Raw genomic sequence first — 17,364 nt, 5'->3', positions numbered from 1 at the left:
TTTTTTTAAGTTTTGTAAGTTGATAGTAATTGCTAATAATTGCTAATCATATGTAACCTTGGACTTAGGAGTTAATGATGTAAATGTAGAGCTATGGTTAGGAAAAACCCTAAAGCAACCAAGTCTTTATTAAAATTTTTAAATAGATCTTTACCTGTCATTATTATCTAATAAACTAGAGATAAAAATTCTTTAATATTCTAATAATTATCGTTATTAAACCTCTTAGAATCTTATTCTTATCATTTTTTTATTTTACATTGAAATATTCATGAAAACGATGTCGAAACGGGACAATAAGCTAATCGGTATTGTGTAGAGCTGGTCAGCTTTGCACAGAGCCGATTGGCTCTAAAGAGCAAGAAAGTTTAAGAAATTTACAGTTTAGTCTCTAAACTTGCGGACACTGCCGTTTTACTCCTTGAACTTAATTTTTTCTGACAAATAAATCTAAATTAATTCTAGAAAAGTGATTTTAACTCAATCATTCTCAATCCTAATATCGGATTTGTTCGCCCTCAGTTTCTGAAACTCAAGAAAAACAGTAACTTTCATCATAAAATTTTATGTAATTCCCTCAATATCTAGATAAAAAAATGGATGCTGCCACTCATGTACCAAACGATTATACAAAAATTATATGTAAATTAAAGAAGATGAATCTTAGAAAACAAAAAGAGAAGAAAAGTGAAGTATCAAGGGGTTATTGTAACAATTAAAAGCGAAAAGGGTAAAAGACCTAGTGATACAAAAATGAAAGTAGTGATATTAAAATAAAAAGTATAAAAGCTTAGCAAGAAAAAGGAAGAATAAGAAGAGAGCAGTGCACCACTTTAAAAACAAAAGTGGGAAAAATGTTTTAGGAGTTTTTGATAATTAAAAAATGTTATGGAAATGTAATGATAAAAGAATTAAACGACATTATTTTGAATATATGAATAGCAAGAGAAGAGTAAAAAAATAAAAATATTATTTATCTTATAAAAGAATAAAGATGTTAGGTGATTTTAATTGCTATATGTGAGGGCAATAAAGCAAATTCACGCTTAACATCAATATAAATTTTATTTATATCATATGTTATTTACTTTTTACTTCGAGTATGTACATGAAAAAAATCAGACGAATAAGGATTAAAGTGTTACTTAAATCTCCAGAACAAGGGGTTTAAGAATGTAAATTAAAAAATTTAGGGACTATAAATCCAAACAAAACTCAAAGACAGGGACTGCCGTTGACATTTACAAGTAGGATATTAAAGCGTCATGTTGTATCTGTGCGTCGTTGTCATCGCGGTGCAGTGCAATTCAACTAACCTTCACATACAAATACAATCCAAAAGTCAGCAGAAGAAGAAGCAGAAGAAAAGAAGAGAAGAAGAAGAATTAATTCCTCATTTCCTTATAGTGCCGGATTTCTTATGCGGATTCATTCTAATAAGGCGTAAACCCACTTTCTCTTTATTGTAAGTTAGGGTTTCCAACGGGTACGTTTCAGTCTCCGTGCAATTCTTTTTTGTAATTGAATAGACACTTCCTTTTTGTGCTTTTCGGTTATGACAAACTTGAAGAGTTAATGATGCTAGTTTGTAATTTGATTGATGAAGAGTCACTGCTAGTTCATGAAATTCTCCATTTTGGAGGTCTTTTATTTTATTTTTATTTTTTTTTAAAAGTACGTTCATGTAGCAGATTGTCAATGCCAATGACTAGTGTGTTCCGTGAATCCTGCCATGGGGCACTCCACGGATGCTACCGCCTTTTCCCCTGTCTCGCTGATCCTGGTACTTAACTTTCTTGATTTTGTAATATTGGTTTTTATTTTATTTTATTTTATCGGTTTAAAATTAAAGTTAATCTTTTTCTTACGGATAGTTTTACTTTGATTTTTCCTTAGCGAGGAGATCTGCATTGGGGTTAAAGGTGGCATTAGTGATGCTACATCTGATATACGTTGGAATTCTCTTTATTTTCGATGATGATTTGATAGAGAAAGCAAGACAAGAGCCTTGGTATGTGTTATTTTAAATAAAAGCAGGAGTTGTTGTCTTCTTCTCAGAAATTTGAAATTTTGATTTACAAAATTGATTGTTGAAGATTTGTAGTTTAGTTTAAGTCATTATGTAAAGATTCTATTGTTTTGGTTTAAGTGATCGTAAACAACTAACTGAACAATTAATTCTCAAATGGGGTCATTTAGTTGTTAAAAGCTAAGATGTATTATCTTTGTTTCATTGAATGAGGGGAGTGTTAGTAATGGCAAACTGCAGAACTTGTAAAACAGTGATCCTGCAAATTATTTAACAAGAAAAGTAAAAATACTGCTCTGACCAGCAGAAACATATATCTTTTCTATTTATTAGCTGAGGATAATTAAAAGGGGGAAAACAAAGAGGAAAGCTGTTGAACATTTAACATTTAGAATAGCAACTTTAGGGGAAGTTAAACCCATAACCTTGCAAGGAATTATTCAGAACTTATAGCATTTGTTTTACCTAATGAACTTCAAACCTCTCCTTTTCGTGCCTTCTTTGTGCTTTTAGGGGAAAGGACAAAATATTTTGCTATAATTTCTTAACATAAAGACAACCTACTTGAATGCTTTTCAAGTCACATTAGTCCCTTACAAGTTAGCAATGCCCTTAAAGAGGTCTTTTTGTTGTTCTTCTCCTTCAATGCTTTGTGGAAAAGAAAACAAAAATGGATGAAACTTAAATCAATTTGACTTAAATATTTTTTTTGTATTTGGGAATTTTGAAAATATAATCCCACATAGGTGGAATAGATTGGGTCTCAGCACAAGCCAATTGGTTTTGTGCAAGGTGAGGCTTTAACCCTACTTATGTGCTATTGATATCATTTGGCCCGACTCTCCTAAGGCCTATAAAGTTTTTACATGGCATCAGAGTTGTAGATGGCCTAACAGTTGGATGATCCTAGGCTTGTATTTAAATAGCTGAAGTTTGAGCTAGTAGAGGAGTCTAGACCCGCTTGTGATCCAATGCCTAAAAAAATAGGCCTAGGTGTGTTTGTGATCGACCTCTAAGAATAGGCCCATCTTTGGCAAGTGACAACTGGTCCAGCTATAGTTACACTTGAGGGAGAGTGTCGAAGAATATAATCCCACATAGGAAAAGTATAAGAATATAAAGTAGAATATATAGTAAAAACTCTCTATAATGATACTTTATATAGTTATAAAAATTTCGTTCTCAATTTGGGCCAACAATAAATAGGAATAAACTCTATATTATAATAAGTTATAAATTTTTTAAATCTCGTCTTAAGAAAATATTCCTCTATATAGTACATATATTTAAAAAATATATGTTATGTTTGTCTTACTGTATTATTATTTTATCTCTTCAATCTTATTTGTATAATATGACAAGATATTAAGGTATCTTATCTCTGGTTCATCAAAATTAAGTACTAAGTCAAAAGAAAAATCTTAGTACTCTAACCTCCATTAAGTTATAACTTCTTAATAGTCATAAATTTTATTTGGTCCCAAGTGTATGACTATGAAGAGGTTTTACTGTAAATGGAGTAGATTGGCCTTAGCATGAACTAGTAGTTTTATGCAAGGTGAGATTCCAACCCCACTTATATGACCACTGATATTTAGCCCAACATTCTCAAGGCCCATGGAGTTTCTATAGGGGACAAATGATACCTAAAAGAAGAGTCTGCATACAACAAGATAATGATAACTTGTTATTTTCTTTTTTCCTTTTCTTTTTAATGTTTGTTTCAAAATTGGCTTCACTCTTCCCTTTTTCCCCATTTATTGAAATTTTCAAATATTACCATAATTGTCAAACCCGGCTCGGCCCGACCGGTTGAACTGGGAATTGGCACTATGTCCAAGCCGGGCAACCCCTAAAACCCATTTTTGGATAAACCCGCTAAAAATCTGTCATGGGTTCGGCAGGTTTGACTTCTTTTTAAAAAAAATTGGCACAATGTGTTTTTATTAATAAAATAGTGTCATTTTGACAAATTATATTTTGTATTAGATTTTTCTTGGCTCAATTCCTAAATTTTGCATTTCAAAAATTTCATTATCTTCTCTTCAATCAATTAATGTATTGAGAAATATTGGCCAAATTTTTGAATTGGAAAAATTTTGAAAATTTAGTCAAAGCTAGAAATATTCATATACAATTTATGCAAAGATTAAAATTATAAGTAAAGGAAGTTTGTGATCACTTACTTCAATATTTTTGAATAACTAAGTTTGTGATTGAATTTTTTTTATGAGATAGGGATATTATTATTTGTTGAATATTATATTTTATTGGATTTAGTGATTAGGTAATGTTAAAAATTATATTGTATAAAGTGTCTTTAAACTATACATGCTTTTATGCAGCATCTTATGTAAATATTTATGCATATATTTTTAGTTACTGGTTCAACTGCAGTTGGACCTCTGACTTTTGACCCTTTGTATTCTACGGGTAAATGACCAGACCGGGTTTGATTGTATAGCTTTCATTCTGTGGTATATTTATTCCCAGGTACATTGTTTTAGGTGTTCTGTTTTTTTATAAATGTCCTTATACTTTTATGTAAGTTTCCTACTTTGGTGTGTTTGTTTCCAGGTACATTGTTTTATACCTGCTGTTGTTTGTTGCAACATTGGTTCAATACTTTGCTACAGCTTGTTCTTCTCCAGGGTAAATTTCAATGCAGTTCTACTTTTCAAGGTCCAATTCATATAGTTCTCAAAGCACATAACTTATATAATGTAGTTTCTTATTTCCCTAATGTGTTGCTTTCTCATTTTCATTGTTTTGCTTGTAGCTATGTTCTTGATGCAATGAGGGGTCTGAACGATAAAAATGCAGCATTTGCAAAGGCATCAATTCCCTCCAAGTAAGCACCAATTTTGAATTTATATTTTGATGAGGAAAGCATTAATTAAAAATAACATGTAAATCAGAGGTTACTAACTATTATATTTTATAATGTTTAAGCAAAGACAACCTGCTTCAAGTAAAAATGGTAGCTTGATTATCACAGTGGACGAGAGTCGATCAGGAAAAACTTCTTCAGGAAGTAATATAACATCTTGGACAAAGATTGTTTTGGACATGTACCCCCCTGGAACATCCGTTAGGTATGCAAAGTTTGAGATATTCTTTGGAGAATCTTTTGGTGATCTTGCTATAAAAGCAAATGCATAACTGTAGGATGTTTCATGCAATACTCATATTAATGGTTAATTGTTATGGGCCTTAGCATAGGATCTAGTCACGGGGAGGAATTCTCTCTTTCCCTTGGCTGTGTTCCCACCTTTCTTTGAAGAATCTATTACCTATGCTGGCAGCCAAGAGACCTGTCCTTGACAGAGTCTAAGGCACGTTTGAAATTGTGATAAAATTCTGCTTGCCCTTTATTAATGATGGCCTCTCTTTAAATAGGCTTAACAAATAGACATCCCTAATTAGAACTTCTATTTAGGTATAATGCCTGTAACAGAATTATAATGAGACTAGGAAACCTAAACTGAATGAAACCAGGAAAGAGTATTGGTCAACATAAAGGGCATCGTTAGAAATTCAAAATGCCTCTGATGTGTTTTGAGAGAGGTCTTTTCTGTATCTCGACAATCCATTCGTACTTGATGGTAACCCGAGCGAAGATCAAGTTTTGTGAAATATCAAGCTCCGTGAAACTCATCCATAATTCGTCCACTACTGGAACTAGAGACTTGTCCTTAACGGTCCGACTGCTGAGCTCTCGATAGTCCACACAAAATCTCCAAGTCCCATCGTGTTTCTTTATCAACAACACTGGCGACGAGAGAGGGGACCTACTTGGCCTTACTATTCCTTGCTGCAACGTTGTTTCACATTTCTTCTCTATCTCATCCTTCTGAAGATGAGGATAATGGTAAGGTTGCACTACCAATGCTCCAGAACCTGGTAGTAAGGGTATCTAATGATCACAATTTTGACGTGGAGACAATCCTGAAGGTTCTTCAAACAAATCTATAAATTCAGCCAGTAGATTATCCATAGCTACGGAAAATTCGTGCTATCCCTCCGTGAGTGCCACCCTCGGTGCTGCACTAGATTCTGCCCTTTCCATTGCACTTGCCTTCCATCCAGCTCAAAGCTCGTTGTGAGGTTTGTGAAGTCACAAAGTATAGGCTCCCATGCACTTAGCTATTTAACCCCTAAGGCAACATCAAAACCCTTTGAAGGAATAGAGTAAAGGTTAGTAATAGAAGAATCAGAATTAACTTGTAAAGTTACCGCCTTGCAAATACCCAAACTAGGGACCTTTTCTCAATTAGCCACGACCACCTGCAGTCCTGGCTTCTTACGTACTACCATACCAATCTTTGGGATCACCACTTCCTTGATAAAAATATGGGTGCTGCCCGAATCCACTAACACCCACATTGGCCACCCTGCCACAATAGCTTGCAACTGCATTATTTGAGAGCTTCGGATTCCACTTATCGCATGTAAACTAAGTTCTATATCCATTGTAGTTTCCACATTATCCTGCTCGCTGTCCAAGTCGGGTACTTTAATCCAGAAAAGTCTCTTGCACTTATGATTAGTTATGTATGATTCATTGCTGTTAAAACACAGCCCCTTAGCCCTTCTTTCAGCCATTTCCGCTCTTGAAAGTTTTTTGAAAGATTGAGATGGAGTGCTGCCTGAACTGCTGGCTGCTGAACCTGCCAGTTTGTCCCCTCCTTTTACCCCTTTGTGGCTTTGATTTGCAACAGAGACAACTCTTGCAATGCTGGATTTAGAGCCTGTCCGTCAAGCAGTTACTCGGATATTTTCTGATGGCATACATTGTTGTTTCCTTTCTAAAGCTTGTGCTATGTTCATTGCAATTCCTAAGCTTCCGGGTTGTTGCAGCTCCACATCAATTTGAAGGCTCTCCACAAGTCTTGCTATGAATAAATTCACCTGTTGGTGGGGCTTTAGGCCTATAGTTCTTGCTAACAGGGATCGAAATTGCCGTTGATGATTCTTCCAGTCTGCCTCAAGTTCGCCAACTCTCCCAAAGGATTGTTGCTCATTGGTGGCCAAACATCACATTTGCAATGCTCCTTAAATCCTTCCCAAGTCAACTCTAGCTCTTCTTGCTCCAATTGATAGAACCAAAATTGTGCTTCTCCCACCAAGTGAAAAGCTGCCAATCTAACTTTCTGTGCTTCCTGAATTTTCTAATTTCTAAAGAACGGCTTGCTCCTTCTCAGCCATCCAAGTGGGCCCTCCGTTCCATCAAAGGATGGAATTCTAGTTTGGAGTACCGAGGCACTAGTTGATCACTCATCCGCCTGATTGTCCTCTCCTCTGAACAGTCATGGCTCCCTTGGTTGCCACTGCTTGCACCACCAATACTGTTCCCTCCTGACTCCTTCCTTGATCTATGGATATGGTGGCAAGTGAGTTCTTCCTGCCATGGTCTGCATAAAAGCATCAAGCTTGCTTGCTAAACTCTCTAAGTCATCCATGACAGTAGGCTCTGATACCTAGTTGTTATGGGCCTAGTGTAGGATCTAGTCACGGTTGAGGCACGGGGAGGAAATCTCTCTTTCCCTTGGCTGTGTTCCCACCTTTCTTTGAAGAACCTATGCTGGCAGCCAAGAGACCTGTCCTTGATAGAGTCTAAGGCACGTTTGCAATTTTGATAAAATTCTGCTTACTTTATTAATGACGGCCTCTCTTTAATTAGGCTTAAGAAATAAACATCCCTAATTAGGACTCCTAATTAAGTATAATGTCTATAACAGAATTATAATGAAACTAGGAAACCTAAACTGAATGACACTAGGAAACCTAACATAATTATTAAACTAAACTACTGAAATAGAATTATTAAAATAAATCCTAATAGAATTAAAAATTAAAGTCCTCTTGTATTCTTCCGTGAGTAGACCTTTCCCACAAGGGCATCCTCAACATGAGTACATTCAGAAACTGCTTTCATTAGGGTGTTTTTCTTTTAAGAGCTAGAGAGTTGGCATTTGGAAGAATGCAGTTAGATAATTAGCAAAATTGTTACTTCAGTGGACCAAAAGGTGTTCACGTCTCTTTGGTAATCACATGATCTTAAGAAAATTACTTGTAGCTATTCAGTGGAGAGTTATGCAGATTAAAGAAAGATATTAAGAACACTTGAAAACTATAATTTCCTGGAAAATATAATTCAAAGAAAGAAATGTTAAAATATCTTGATGTTCTATATGAAAGTAATACTAGAATTGATAAAATTAATGAACTTTCTTTAATTAATATTGACTAAAATGTGAAATTAAGGTTATATTTTAAGCATTGGCTGATGGAGTGTAGGGTTGGCTAACAGATTGGACGAATTGAGGATTCTCTTAATACTTTTAAGACTTGATTGTTAAAGAAGACAATTTTAATTCTTAGGGCATATCATGATTATCCCCTTCTAGATTTTGTTATTGTTAAACTTGTGAGTTTGAATCCTGTTTCTTTTGTTTGTCACAAATGAATCATATTCAATAGAATCAAAGTGAATATAAGCATAAAGAGGTGGCTTATACTGTATTGGCATTGAGTTCATGTTACTGTAATTGTATGTGATGAGAAATGCAATTGTGAAAGCATAAATTTTCTTTCAAAAATAATATTAATACTTTTTCTTTTTCTGCAGAACTTTGACGTGTTCCTATTGCAATGTTGAACAGGTATTGATGTCTCATGTGTATTCTATCATGTAGGATCAGTCTGCTTACGTCAATTTAATCTTTTGGATCTTCTAAACTGCTTGTTTAAATCTGCAGCAAGTTGCATCTGTAACTTTTTCTTCGAATAATGCTAATATATGTTATGTTGTGATTTTGTTACCTGATCATATCACTGTAGAAGTATCTATGTACTTCTTAGTTAGTAATAAAGCAAGGAAGTATGACTGCCAGTTGATAAAAAGAGGCAGAAAATTAGGCAGTCACATATGAAGCCTTATAATGAAAGGACAATGATTTTCCTTTCAAATTTTATTTTATTATTTATCTTCATGCTGGATGATTGTCTTATAATGAAAGGACAATAATAAAGAGACAGACAAATACAGACACGCACACACACATGCAATCCCCAAAATAGTTTGGATGCAAGTTGTTAAGTCACAATTAGGTGATTGTCTAACATGCTTTTTGATTTCTTCTGATCTTTATATATCCTTAGCTTTTTGATTATTCATGCTTCTATTGCAGCCCCCACGAGCAAAGCATTGCCATGATTGTGACAAATGTGTTCTTCAGTTTGATCATCATTGCGTTTGGCTTGGAACGTGCATTGGCCAGGGAAATCATTGTCGATTTTGGTGAGTTTGTATCTTTCTGATATACTGCAATTAATATTCGTCTCCATTCTCATCTACACAGGATATTCTCTCTTTGCTGTCCAGATTCAGTTAAGGCTGTCTGTCCATCATAACTTATACTGGAGCTGTTGACAATCAAGTTAAATAGCACTTGGGTTTAAAAAATTATGGCCTTCCATAGACCTTGGTTGTAATCATAATTATTTCCAGGTTTTGGTACCAAACATATGCCAATTGTTTTGAGAGAAGAACAGAACTTTATGTTATGTATTTCAAGAATGATTTATAATTTGAAATGTGCAGGACTCACTTATCATATGCCATCCTATATGGACTGGACAGCTATAGTGTGCTCTTTATTGGTTTTAGATTTCTTTAACAAGATCGGTTATTTGTGGTCATGAGTAGTTTGAAATGATACATGTCTTTTGTGAAATTGACCAATTAATATAGTATTAAAATATATATGCTTTTAGCATATAATTATAGGCCTTCGTCTTCATGACATGTGATGTGTTAGGTGGTATATTTGTGAAGAAACAACATTGTGCTTATGGACTGGAATCTTGTACATTGCATACTTGAAGGCTAACATCACAAGGGCTTGGTATGTGTCGCTTTTACTATTTCTTTTTTTTTTTTCTTTTTTCCTTTGTTTTTCTAGAAATTTTCTTGTCTCTTACGTTAAGTCTATTTTGGCACCACACTAAAATCTGCAGAGAAAGAAAACTGAAAAATTGAAAAGTAGTGCGGGTTGGAGGTTGAACAGAGAGAGAGAGACAGTTTTTTTATCTTTCTAGAAATTTTCTTATCTTTTATGTTAAGACTAATGTGGCACCATTCTAAAATGTTCAAAGAAAGAAAATGAAAAATCAAAAAACAGTGCAAGTTGAGGTCAAGCAAAGAGGGAGAGAGAGTGAGGGTGGTGCGAGGGTCGAATAAGGGTCAAGAAAAAAGAAACAATCAGTTAGTTGCAAGCATGCGGGTTCCTAGGTTTGGCCCGAGTGAAGGCTATCAATGCCATTAAACTCTTCCAATTTTAACCATTTAGACTGCCAGTTATTCTTTTACACTATATTTGGGAAGGAGGAAATTGGGAGTGGAAAAGAGTTATGTGGCCCACAAATTATATCCTAGTTGGCTGCATGTTTTCTTCTCATTTTCTTCCCCTCCTTAAATCTCCTCTTTCCCAAATAAAGGCTTAGTTTCATTTGCCTCCAAGAATAAGGAAGAGGGTCAATATTCAAGCACTGGTAAGCTATTGATGGCATTGGAATGTGGTTACAAGCGGTTGAGATCTAGGTGATTTGTCCGAATTGATGGCCAAAGACGTTCAGTCTAGAACACTTCGATATAATATCCCCAGGGCATGATGTCCTTCCTTGAGGTGATTACACCTCAGCAACATATGCAGCCAGTCATAGTGCTGTTTGACATAGGTAGTAGTCCATCAGCACAGGAATGGTGGTGCTCTCTATTTTGGACTTGGATATAATTAAAATTAAATAAATAATTAATGGTTCAATTTGTTAAACTTGAAAGATTCGGATGAAAATGTAATAATACCCGTGAAGTTCATTCATTTGATCATTAAGCTTATTTTCAAATGATTCAACTTTTAGTTCTCTTGCAATTACTGGATTAGATCCTAAATCATGCTATTTTTTGCAGGTGGAAAGATGCAATCATGATTATTTTGCTGGTTACCTTGTCAATTGCCTCGATCTTTCTGCTGCTTCTCTTACTTTTCCATAGGTACTTATTGTTGTCAATTACTATTTTCCCAGCATGCTATTCTTTACATCTCTTTCTGAAGCAACTTAAAAATCATAATGTACTGATAATGATTTTAATTGGCTAAATCTTGTTGTATTTAATAAGGATTAAGTTTCTTTTTATCTAACACTTCAAATTTAATTTTTCCTATTAATTGATTAAGATTATTCACTAAAATATATAAGATGGTTGCTGAGCCTAGAGGCCAAAACCCCTAAACTATGCGCTGACAGTCAGTTGACCCCTTAACTAAGGATTATTTAGGTCCTTATTGAATTTCACCAGGTAGTAACACTGGTGTATTCTATAGTAATATTCAGAGAATACACTGACATGTGGGACCCAATAAAAAATTTAACAAACTTGTTAAACATAAATTACATAAATCTAATCTCTTCTCAATGTCTATAAGCAAAAGATAATGAAGTTAGTAAATTTTAGATCTTAAACTCCCAAACAGGCACTCATGGTGAACGCTATAAATGGACCAAGGGAAAAGTGGTGCTGGTTTAGGGTATTGCAGGTGACCAAAATGCTTAATGACTGTCAAGTTCATTCGTATGAACATCCAATAAACAGATTCCAGAATAAATTCAACAAATGACTTGAATGCAATTTGGCGATGAGTCAACAATTTGAAGTACGCTTCTTGTGTATTCTTGGTAAACCAACATTCATATATAGATATAGGAGGATCCATTGGGAAGTAAGAAGCCCCTGTGACATTTCTCATCTGCTGAGAATTCTCGATGAGAAAGCACAAAGACAAGGGGCTGATCTTTGAATTAAACTTATGAGACTGTGTTTCAGCGTAAATTGTATTAGATATCCTCTTTGTATCACCTTCAAAACTATAGCCTTTTTCAAAACCTTTCTTTATACCATTTGACAAACCAAACCCAACAATATCAGGAACAATTAAATATACTCGAAACCATCGCTGCTATGCGGTTCAAAATCGTCATTGGTGTTAGAGAAGAGCTATTGTTGTCGGAAACTCTGTGATGGAGGAGAGATGAGGTCACTAAGAATGTCTATTAGGCTGCAGGCTACGGGAGTCATGTTGAGTCAAGACGAGGTGAAATAGTGTCAGGTTTCAGCTCAACATGATTTTAAAATTGGAAGCTCTTGATCGAGTTTTATAGTTGGAGTTCAAACCTGACTTGGTGGAATATTTTAATTATCTTGACTCGATTACATGTGCAAGGGTTTTTCTTGATAATCCCAAGTCTAGATTTGAATGAGCTTGATTGGGCTCGAAGCACATTTAGAATGTGATAGCTTCTTGCTTCTTTTTCCCTCGAGGTTTAGGACTGGCTGTGAATTTCGTTACCTCACTCACCCCTTCTTGTTTTTAGTTGGATATAGTTGGGGTAGGTGGAGTCTGAATTGATAAACCTGAGACATCTTCCCAAATAGAAGTATTGGATGGTAGTTCTTTTTGTTTGATCTCTTTTCTACACTCGTTACTGCGAGAAAGAAGGATTGCTTCTATTAGTCTGTGATCTGAAGTAGGCGCATTAACAGTGTTCCCTGACTGGATGATGTACCTGATTTATGACAAACTGGTTCCTCTGTCACCCTCTTCAGACTGAAAATTACATCTACTATTAATTGAGATTTAGAATTATATGAAAATGTGGTCTAGAAATTTTATGTTATTACTAGGAAGGTGGACTATTGATTTATTTAGGAAGTGGGCTCAATACTGGGATGTTCTCAACTTATATGATAAGTACATTAATATAAACAGGTAAATGATAAAATTGCAGAAGCTCGATTAGGCTCCCAAGGTTTTTTGCTTCAAGTATTTTGATGCTTGGACTTGGCTCACCAATCTACTTGACTAGCTTTAGCTCGACTTGCTCAAAATCAGGTCAATTGTGAGTGGTAGGTGAGCTGGCTCAGGTTATTTTTGCCCTTTAAAATGAGCTGGATGAGTCGACATCGACCACATATTTGGTATTATTTGACGATGTGATGAGAAGCAAGGATTGGATTGAAAACACGTGAATTGCTGTTGGGAGAGCTGGTCAAGGAACTGAAAATGAGTTCTTTTTTAATTATTTGTAAAGGGATTCATAATCAAATTTAAGTTGATAATGAGGGTAGTATAGTAAAGTACTTCACATAAATAAATCATCCATTGGTACTTGAAGATCCCATATTTTGGCAACCATATGCTACTATGTTTCTTATGTCTTCATTACAATGATTTGTCAATGCATTTTAAGTTTTAGTTAAAATAAAATGTCACTACTATATTCAAAGCAGATTTGGAATGGCCTCAAATTACCCATCTAATTGGCAGCATCAAACTTATATTGAAAATGTCATGTGGACTCTTACTGAATCAAGCAAAGTTTATCACCTAATTGTATGAATACAGTTTCTGGTTTGCTTTGCCATAAAGGAAAACAATGGTATTTTTGGTGCAGCTATCTTATTTTGACAAATCAGACTACCTATGAACTTGTAAGGCGAAGACGCATCCCATATTTAAGGTTTGTTAATACTAGTATAATCTCTTATTACTCTGTATTAGACACACATTGTTTTACTTAATGGCATGCGGAAAAAGTGAATTTATTGTTGGATGTTAGATTTCTGATGGATAGCTGAAAGCAAGAATTAGTGGCATTGCAGAAGAATTAAGTGAATCTAGTCTTTGTATTCTGGACAATTTGTTAATTGGGAGCTCTTGAATTCACTAATGCAAATGAGGATAGGTTTGCAGGGACTTATTGAAATGGCAGAACTGATGAGACCTAAATAAATTATATTTTATTATTTTTATTGGGGATTGCTAGTTCACTTTTTTGTTGATTTTCAGGGGAATTCCTGAACGAGTGTATCCATTCAGTAAAGGAGCTTGCAGAAATCTATATGAGTTTTGCTGTGTCCGAAGCAGCTTATACAACCTGGAAAGGTTACCCACACCCATTGAACTTGAAGAGAAGTCCAGACCTTACACATGCTTAGATTTTTTAACATGCCGATGCTGTTGAGGTTGTGAAAGCATCATATCAGTAATTAGACAGTTTTCATCCCCAAGTATTTCTTGTGATCTCTATTTGAACATTCAGAATATTAAGTTGGACCTGTTTGTGGATTTTGCAGTCAATAGTTGAGATGGTGATTCTTTGTTGGCTGGATGTTAGATCATAGAATTCTGTTATACCTGCTTTGCATCCTTCAATCTGCGGTAGAGTAATTTCACATCTAGAATAGAGAATTATTTCTTTTCACATTTAGAATAGAGAATGATTTCTTGTGATTTCAAATGCTACTGAGTGTAATTGTACTAAGTGATATTGTTTGTAAGACATGACAGCTTGTGCATAGTTAAGCTTGTGCTCTTATATGCCTGAGAGGGTTTATTTTTAGAATTTTTTTTATTTAATAGTTTAATTGCTTTTCTTTTTTTAAATTTTTTATAAATTATTCTTTTCAAATTTGTTTTCAGAAAAACTAGTTTATTCACTTTTCTTCAATGTAAATTATACGAGTAAAAAAAAAAAGTTCTAATTATTTAAAAATATTTGAACTTTGAGCATTTTTTCTCATTTACTCAATTCTATTATTTAATTTTTTTTTCTAATGTATTTAATTTTATTATTTAATTCTTTTTTCTATTGTAGGATTGTAACAGTGCTGAAATGAAAATCCGGTGAAGCTAGCTGTTGTGGCACCGGAGTCGATTAACATCTAATACCGGAGTTAATTAACATTGAATAAATTAGAAAATACAAGACACGGAAGCTAAATGACTTGTTGACATAGCCTTTAAGCAAAATGCTTTGTTTTATTTTTTTAAATCAAAGCAAACACACCGTTGTTGACATAGCTTTTAAGCAAAACGGTTTATTTTATTTTCTTTAAATCAAAATGCACCGTTTCAAGTTTGAGGAAAAGTGAACTCTAAATTTATCTATTAAGATAATTAAAAAAAGTTATCAAAGACAGTTTTTGTCATTATTGTAGGAAAAGGTTTGGTTTTGTGGTCCTCAATTTAAAACAGTTGGCTGTTCAATTTTTGCAAGAGAAGCTAGTTGATGTTAGATTTTCTTGAAATTTGATAAAAGAGGAAGGTGAAAAGCGTAATAGCAACATGTGTCCACCATATGTGCTTTATTTAATAGAACTCGAGTTTTAGTGGTATGCATTAGATGTGGAATAATTAAATAGCTATGAATATTTATGGTGTAATGACATATAAGAGACATTTTATTAAATTGACTATTAGTTTAGTATAGTCATTATTTGCTTCAAATATGATGGTTTTTTAAATTAAAAAAAATCTATTGGTAATTTTAATAATAATATAACTATATATACACAATTTACATATGGAAATATACACAAGGATGTTCACCATATTGGTGTTTTTGAAGAAAATGAAATGGGAGGGCTTACCTACATGTGATCCAGATAGGATTGGGTTCCTTGACATTGAAAGTGATTTAAAAGCTTAAGGTTATGCTGAGATAAGGAAAATAGCATATAGAAACCCTGATGATGGAAAGCTATATTTCTTTCATGATGATAGATGTGTGATAGAGATGTTAAATTTCATAATGGACTGTAGAGTGAGTATGTATGCTGAAGCTAACATAATATTGGAGTTTGAAAGAGAGAATGATGTTGCAGGGAATGAAGAAGGTGATAATGGTGTATTGCATTATGTTGAAGGAATGTTGGGGTTAGGGATGCTGGTAATGATGTGGGAGATGATGCAGTTAGTGGTGAGCATGTGGTAGTTTTGCTGCTTCTTCAGGGATTAAAGGCCAAGTCCTTGATCGTGTCTTAGATTGTATGATGAAATGGGACAATAGAAGATCTTGAACATGAGCTTATCCAAGTCAGTGATACTGATGATGGAATGGAAGACTCAGACTTCAGTTCTGAAGATGAAGAACATATGGAAGCAAGAAGAAATCTGAGATGGGACGTAATGGCAAAGTCACTTGATGATGATCATTTTGAAGCAACTAATGGTCCTCCAGCCAATTGGAAGAAATCAAACAATGGTGCAACATGGAGGATCTTAATAGAAATACCAGGTATAGTGCTAGTAAATGAATATGTAAGAGCAGATGAAATCCTCCCTCCAACTCTAGTTAATGCACGATAAGAGAGTGGATATATGAATATGTTGACTCAGATGACTTAGTTAACACCTGCATCAAGTGAGGAAGGTGATCTGAGTCCAAAAAAAAAAGAGAGTAAAGACAAAAGTGTATGCACCTAACGGTGATCACAAACAGTTAAATCCAAAAATTGGTTTGAGATTTAAAGAATATGAAGAGTGCAAGGGTGCAATAAAGAGATGAACAATTGTGAATGGACATAATATAAAATGGCTGAAGTTTGGGTGTGGTGATCTTTCTGCATGTTATGTTGATGAATGCTAGTGGAAACTATATGCTTCAAAGCTTCAAGGTGAACACAATCCAAATAAAGACTTACTATGGAGAACATTCTTGTACTAGGGATCCAAATAATAGACAAGTAACTGTAGAATGGTTGTTTGATGAGTATCTTGAATTGTTTAGGAGGAATCCTAATTATGGGGTAGCCCAATTGAAAGATGATGTGAAATTAAAGTATGATGTTGCTGTCAATTTGATTACATGCTATAAAGCCAAGTGGAAAGCTCTTAACAAGACAAAAAGGACTTTTGAACAACATTTTGCCAAGCTTAGGTTATATGCAGCTGAGCTACAAAGGGTAGACAAGGATGGATGATTTGAGATTAAAACTGAAGTTGATAATGAAGGAAGAGCATTTTTCCAAAGATTTTATGTTATTTTTAGTGCTTTAAGACTAGGGTATCTTGTTGGCTGTGGGGTAGTTTTAGGCTTTGATGCATGTTTCTAAAGATAGTTTTGGGTGGGGTCTTAGTGTCAACTGTAGCTAAAGATGAAAACAATAAGATGTATCAAGTAGCTTGGGTTATAGTGGGAAGAGAAATTGAGGCTGCATGGACTTGTTTTTCAGAAATTCTTTTTGAAGAGCTAACTGTAATAAATGGACTTGGTTAAGTGTTTATGAGTGACCAGTAAAATGTCAGTTTGTTGAATTATGTTTGTTTACTTTATGTTTAATTTGGCTGACATATTTACTAAATCTGTTTTGGCTAGTATAAGCATTAGATTCTGAATCTAGATATCAAAGTAATTACGGAAAATCCAATGATGAGAATCACTATTCCTCTTTAGTCTCACGAAGCTAGGGAAAGTTAATGTCTCGATCA

The 17,364-nt window shown here is 34.4% G+C and overlaps 1 protein-coding gene across 4 annotated transcripts; it reads left to right on the top strand.

Moving 5' to 3' along the window:
• Positions 1-1,250: 1,250 nt before the first annotated feature.
• LOC8260838 (protein S-acyltransferase 10) lies at positions 1,251-14,476 on the top strand. Of its 4 annotated transcripts, XM_048372874.1 has the most exons (13): positions 1,251-1,465; positions 1,692-1,783; positions 1,897-2,011; positions 4,607-4,681; positions 4,809-4,880; positions 4,987-5,124; positions 8,661-8,694; positions 9,223-9,332; positions 9,853-9,939; positions 11,004-11,087; positions 13,547-13,612; positions 13,942-14,117; positions 14,229-14,476. In XM_048372874.1, exons 1-12 carry the CDS (start codon positions 1,266-1,268, stop codon positions 14,114-14,116), a joined length of 1,248 nt encoding a protein of 415 aa, XP_048228831.1. In that variant the 5' UTR covers positions 1,251-1,265; the 3' UTR covers position 14,117; positions 14,229-14,476. The 4 variants fall into 4 exon arrangements, with proteins under 4 accessions (XP_048228831.1, XP_015577175.2, XP_048228832.1 ...); XM_015721689.3 differs by having other exon boundaries at positions 13,942-14,476; XM_015721688.3 differs by having other exon boundaries at positions 1,287-1,486; positions 13,942-14,476.
• The last annotated feature ends 2,888 nt before the right edge of the window (positions 14,477-17,364 follow it).

Source organism: Ricinus communis, chromosome 4, assembly GCF_019578655.1.
Source record: "Ricinus communis isolate WT05 ecotype wild-type chromosome 4, ASM1957865v1, whole genome shotgun sequence".
NCBI lineage: Eukaryota > Viridiplantae > Streptophyta > Magnoliopsida > Malpighiales > Euphorbiaceae > Ricinus > Ricinus communis.
Note: the sequence above shows the minus strand (reverse complement) of the source record. Positions and strands in the feature narration are given on the sequence as shown.

Excerpts from the sequence above, each read along its gene's own strand:
- LOC8260838 (XM_048372874.1), top strand. The coding sequence starts at position 1,266 with ATGTTGTATCTGTGCGTCGTTGTCATCGCGGTGCAGTGCAATTCAACT. Across the intron at positions 4,682-4,808 it reads ACAGCTTGTTCTTCTCCAGG|CTATGTTCTTGATGCAATGA; the intron begins GTAAATTTCAAT and ends TTTTGCTTGTAG. Across the intron at positions 13,613-13,941 it reads AGACGCATCCCATATTTAAG|GGGAATTCCTGAACGAGTGT; the intron begins GTTTGTTAATAC and ends GTTGATTTTCAG.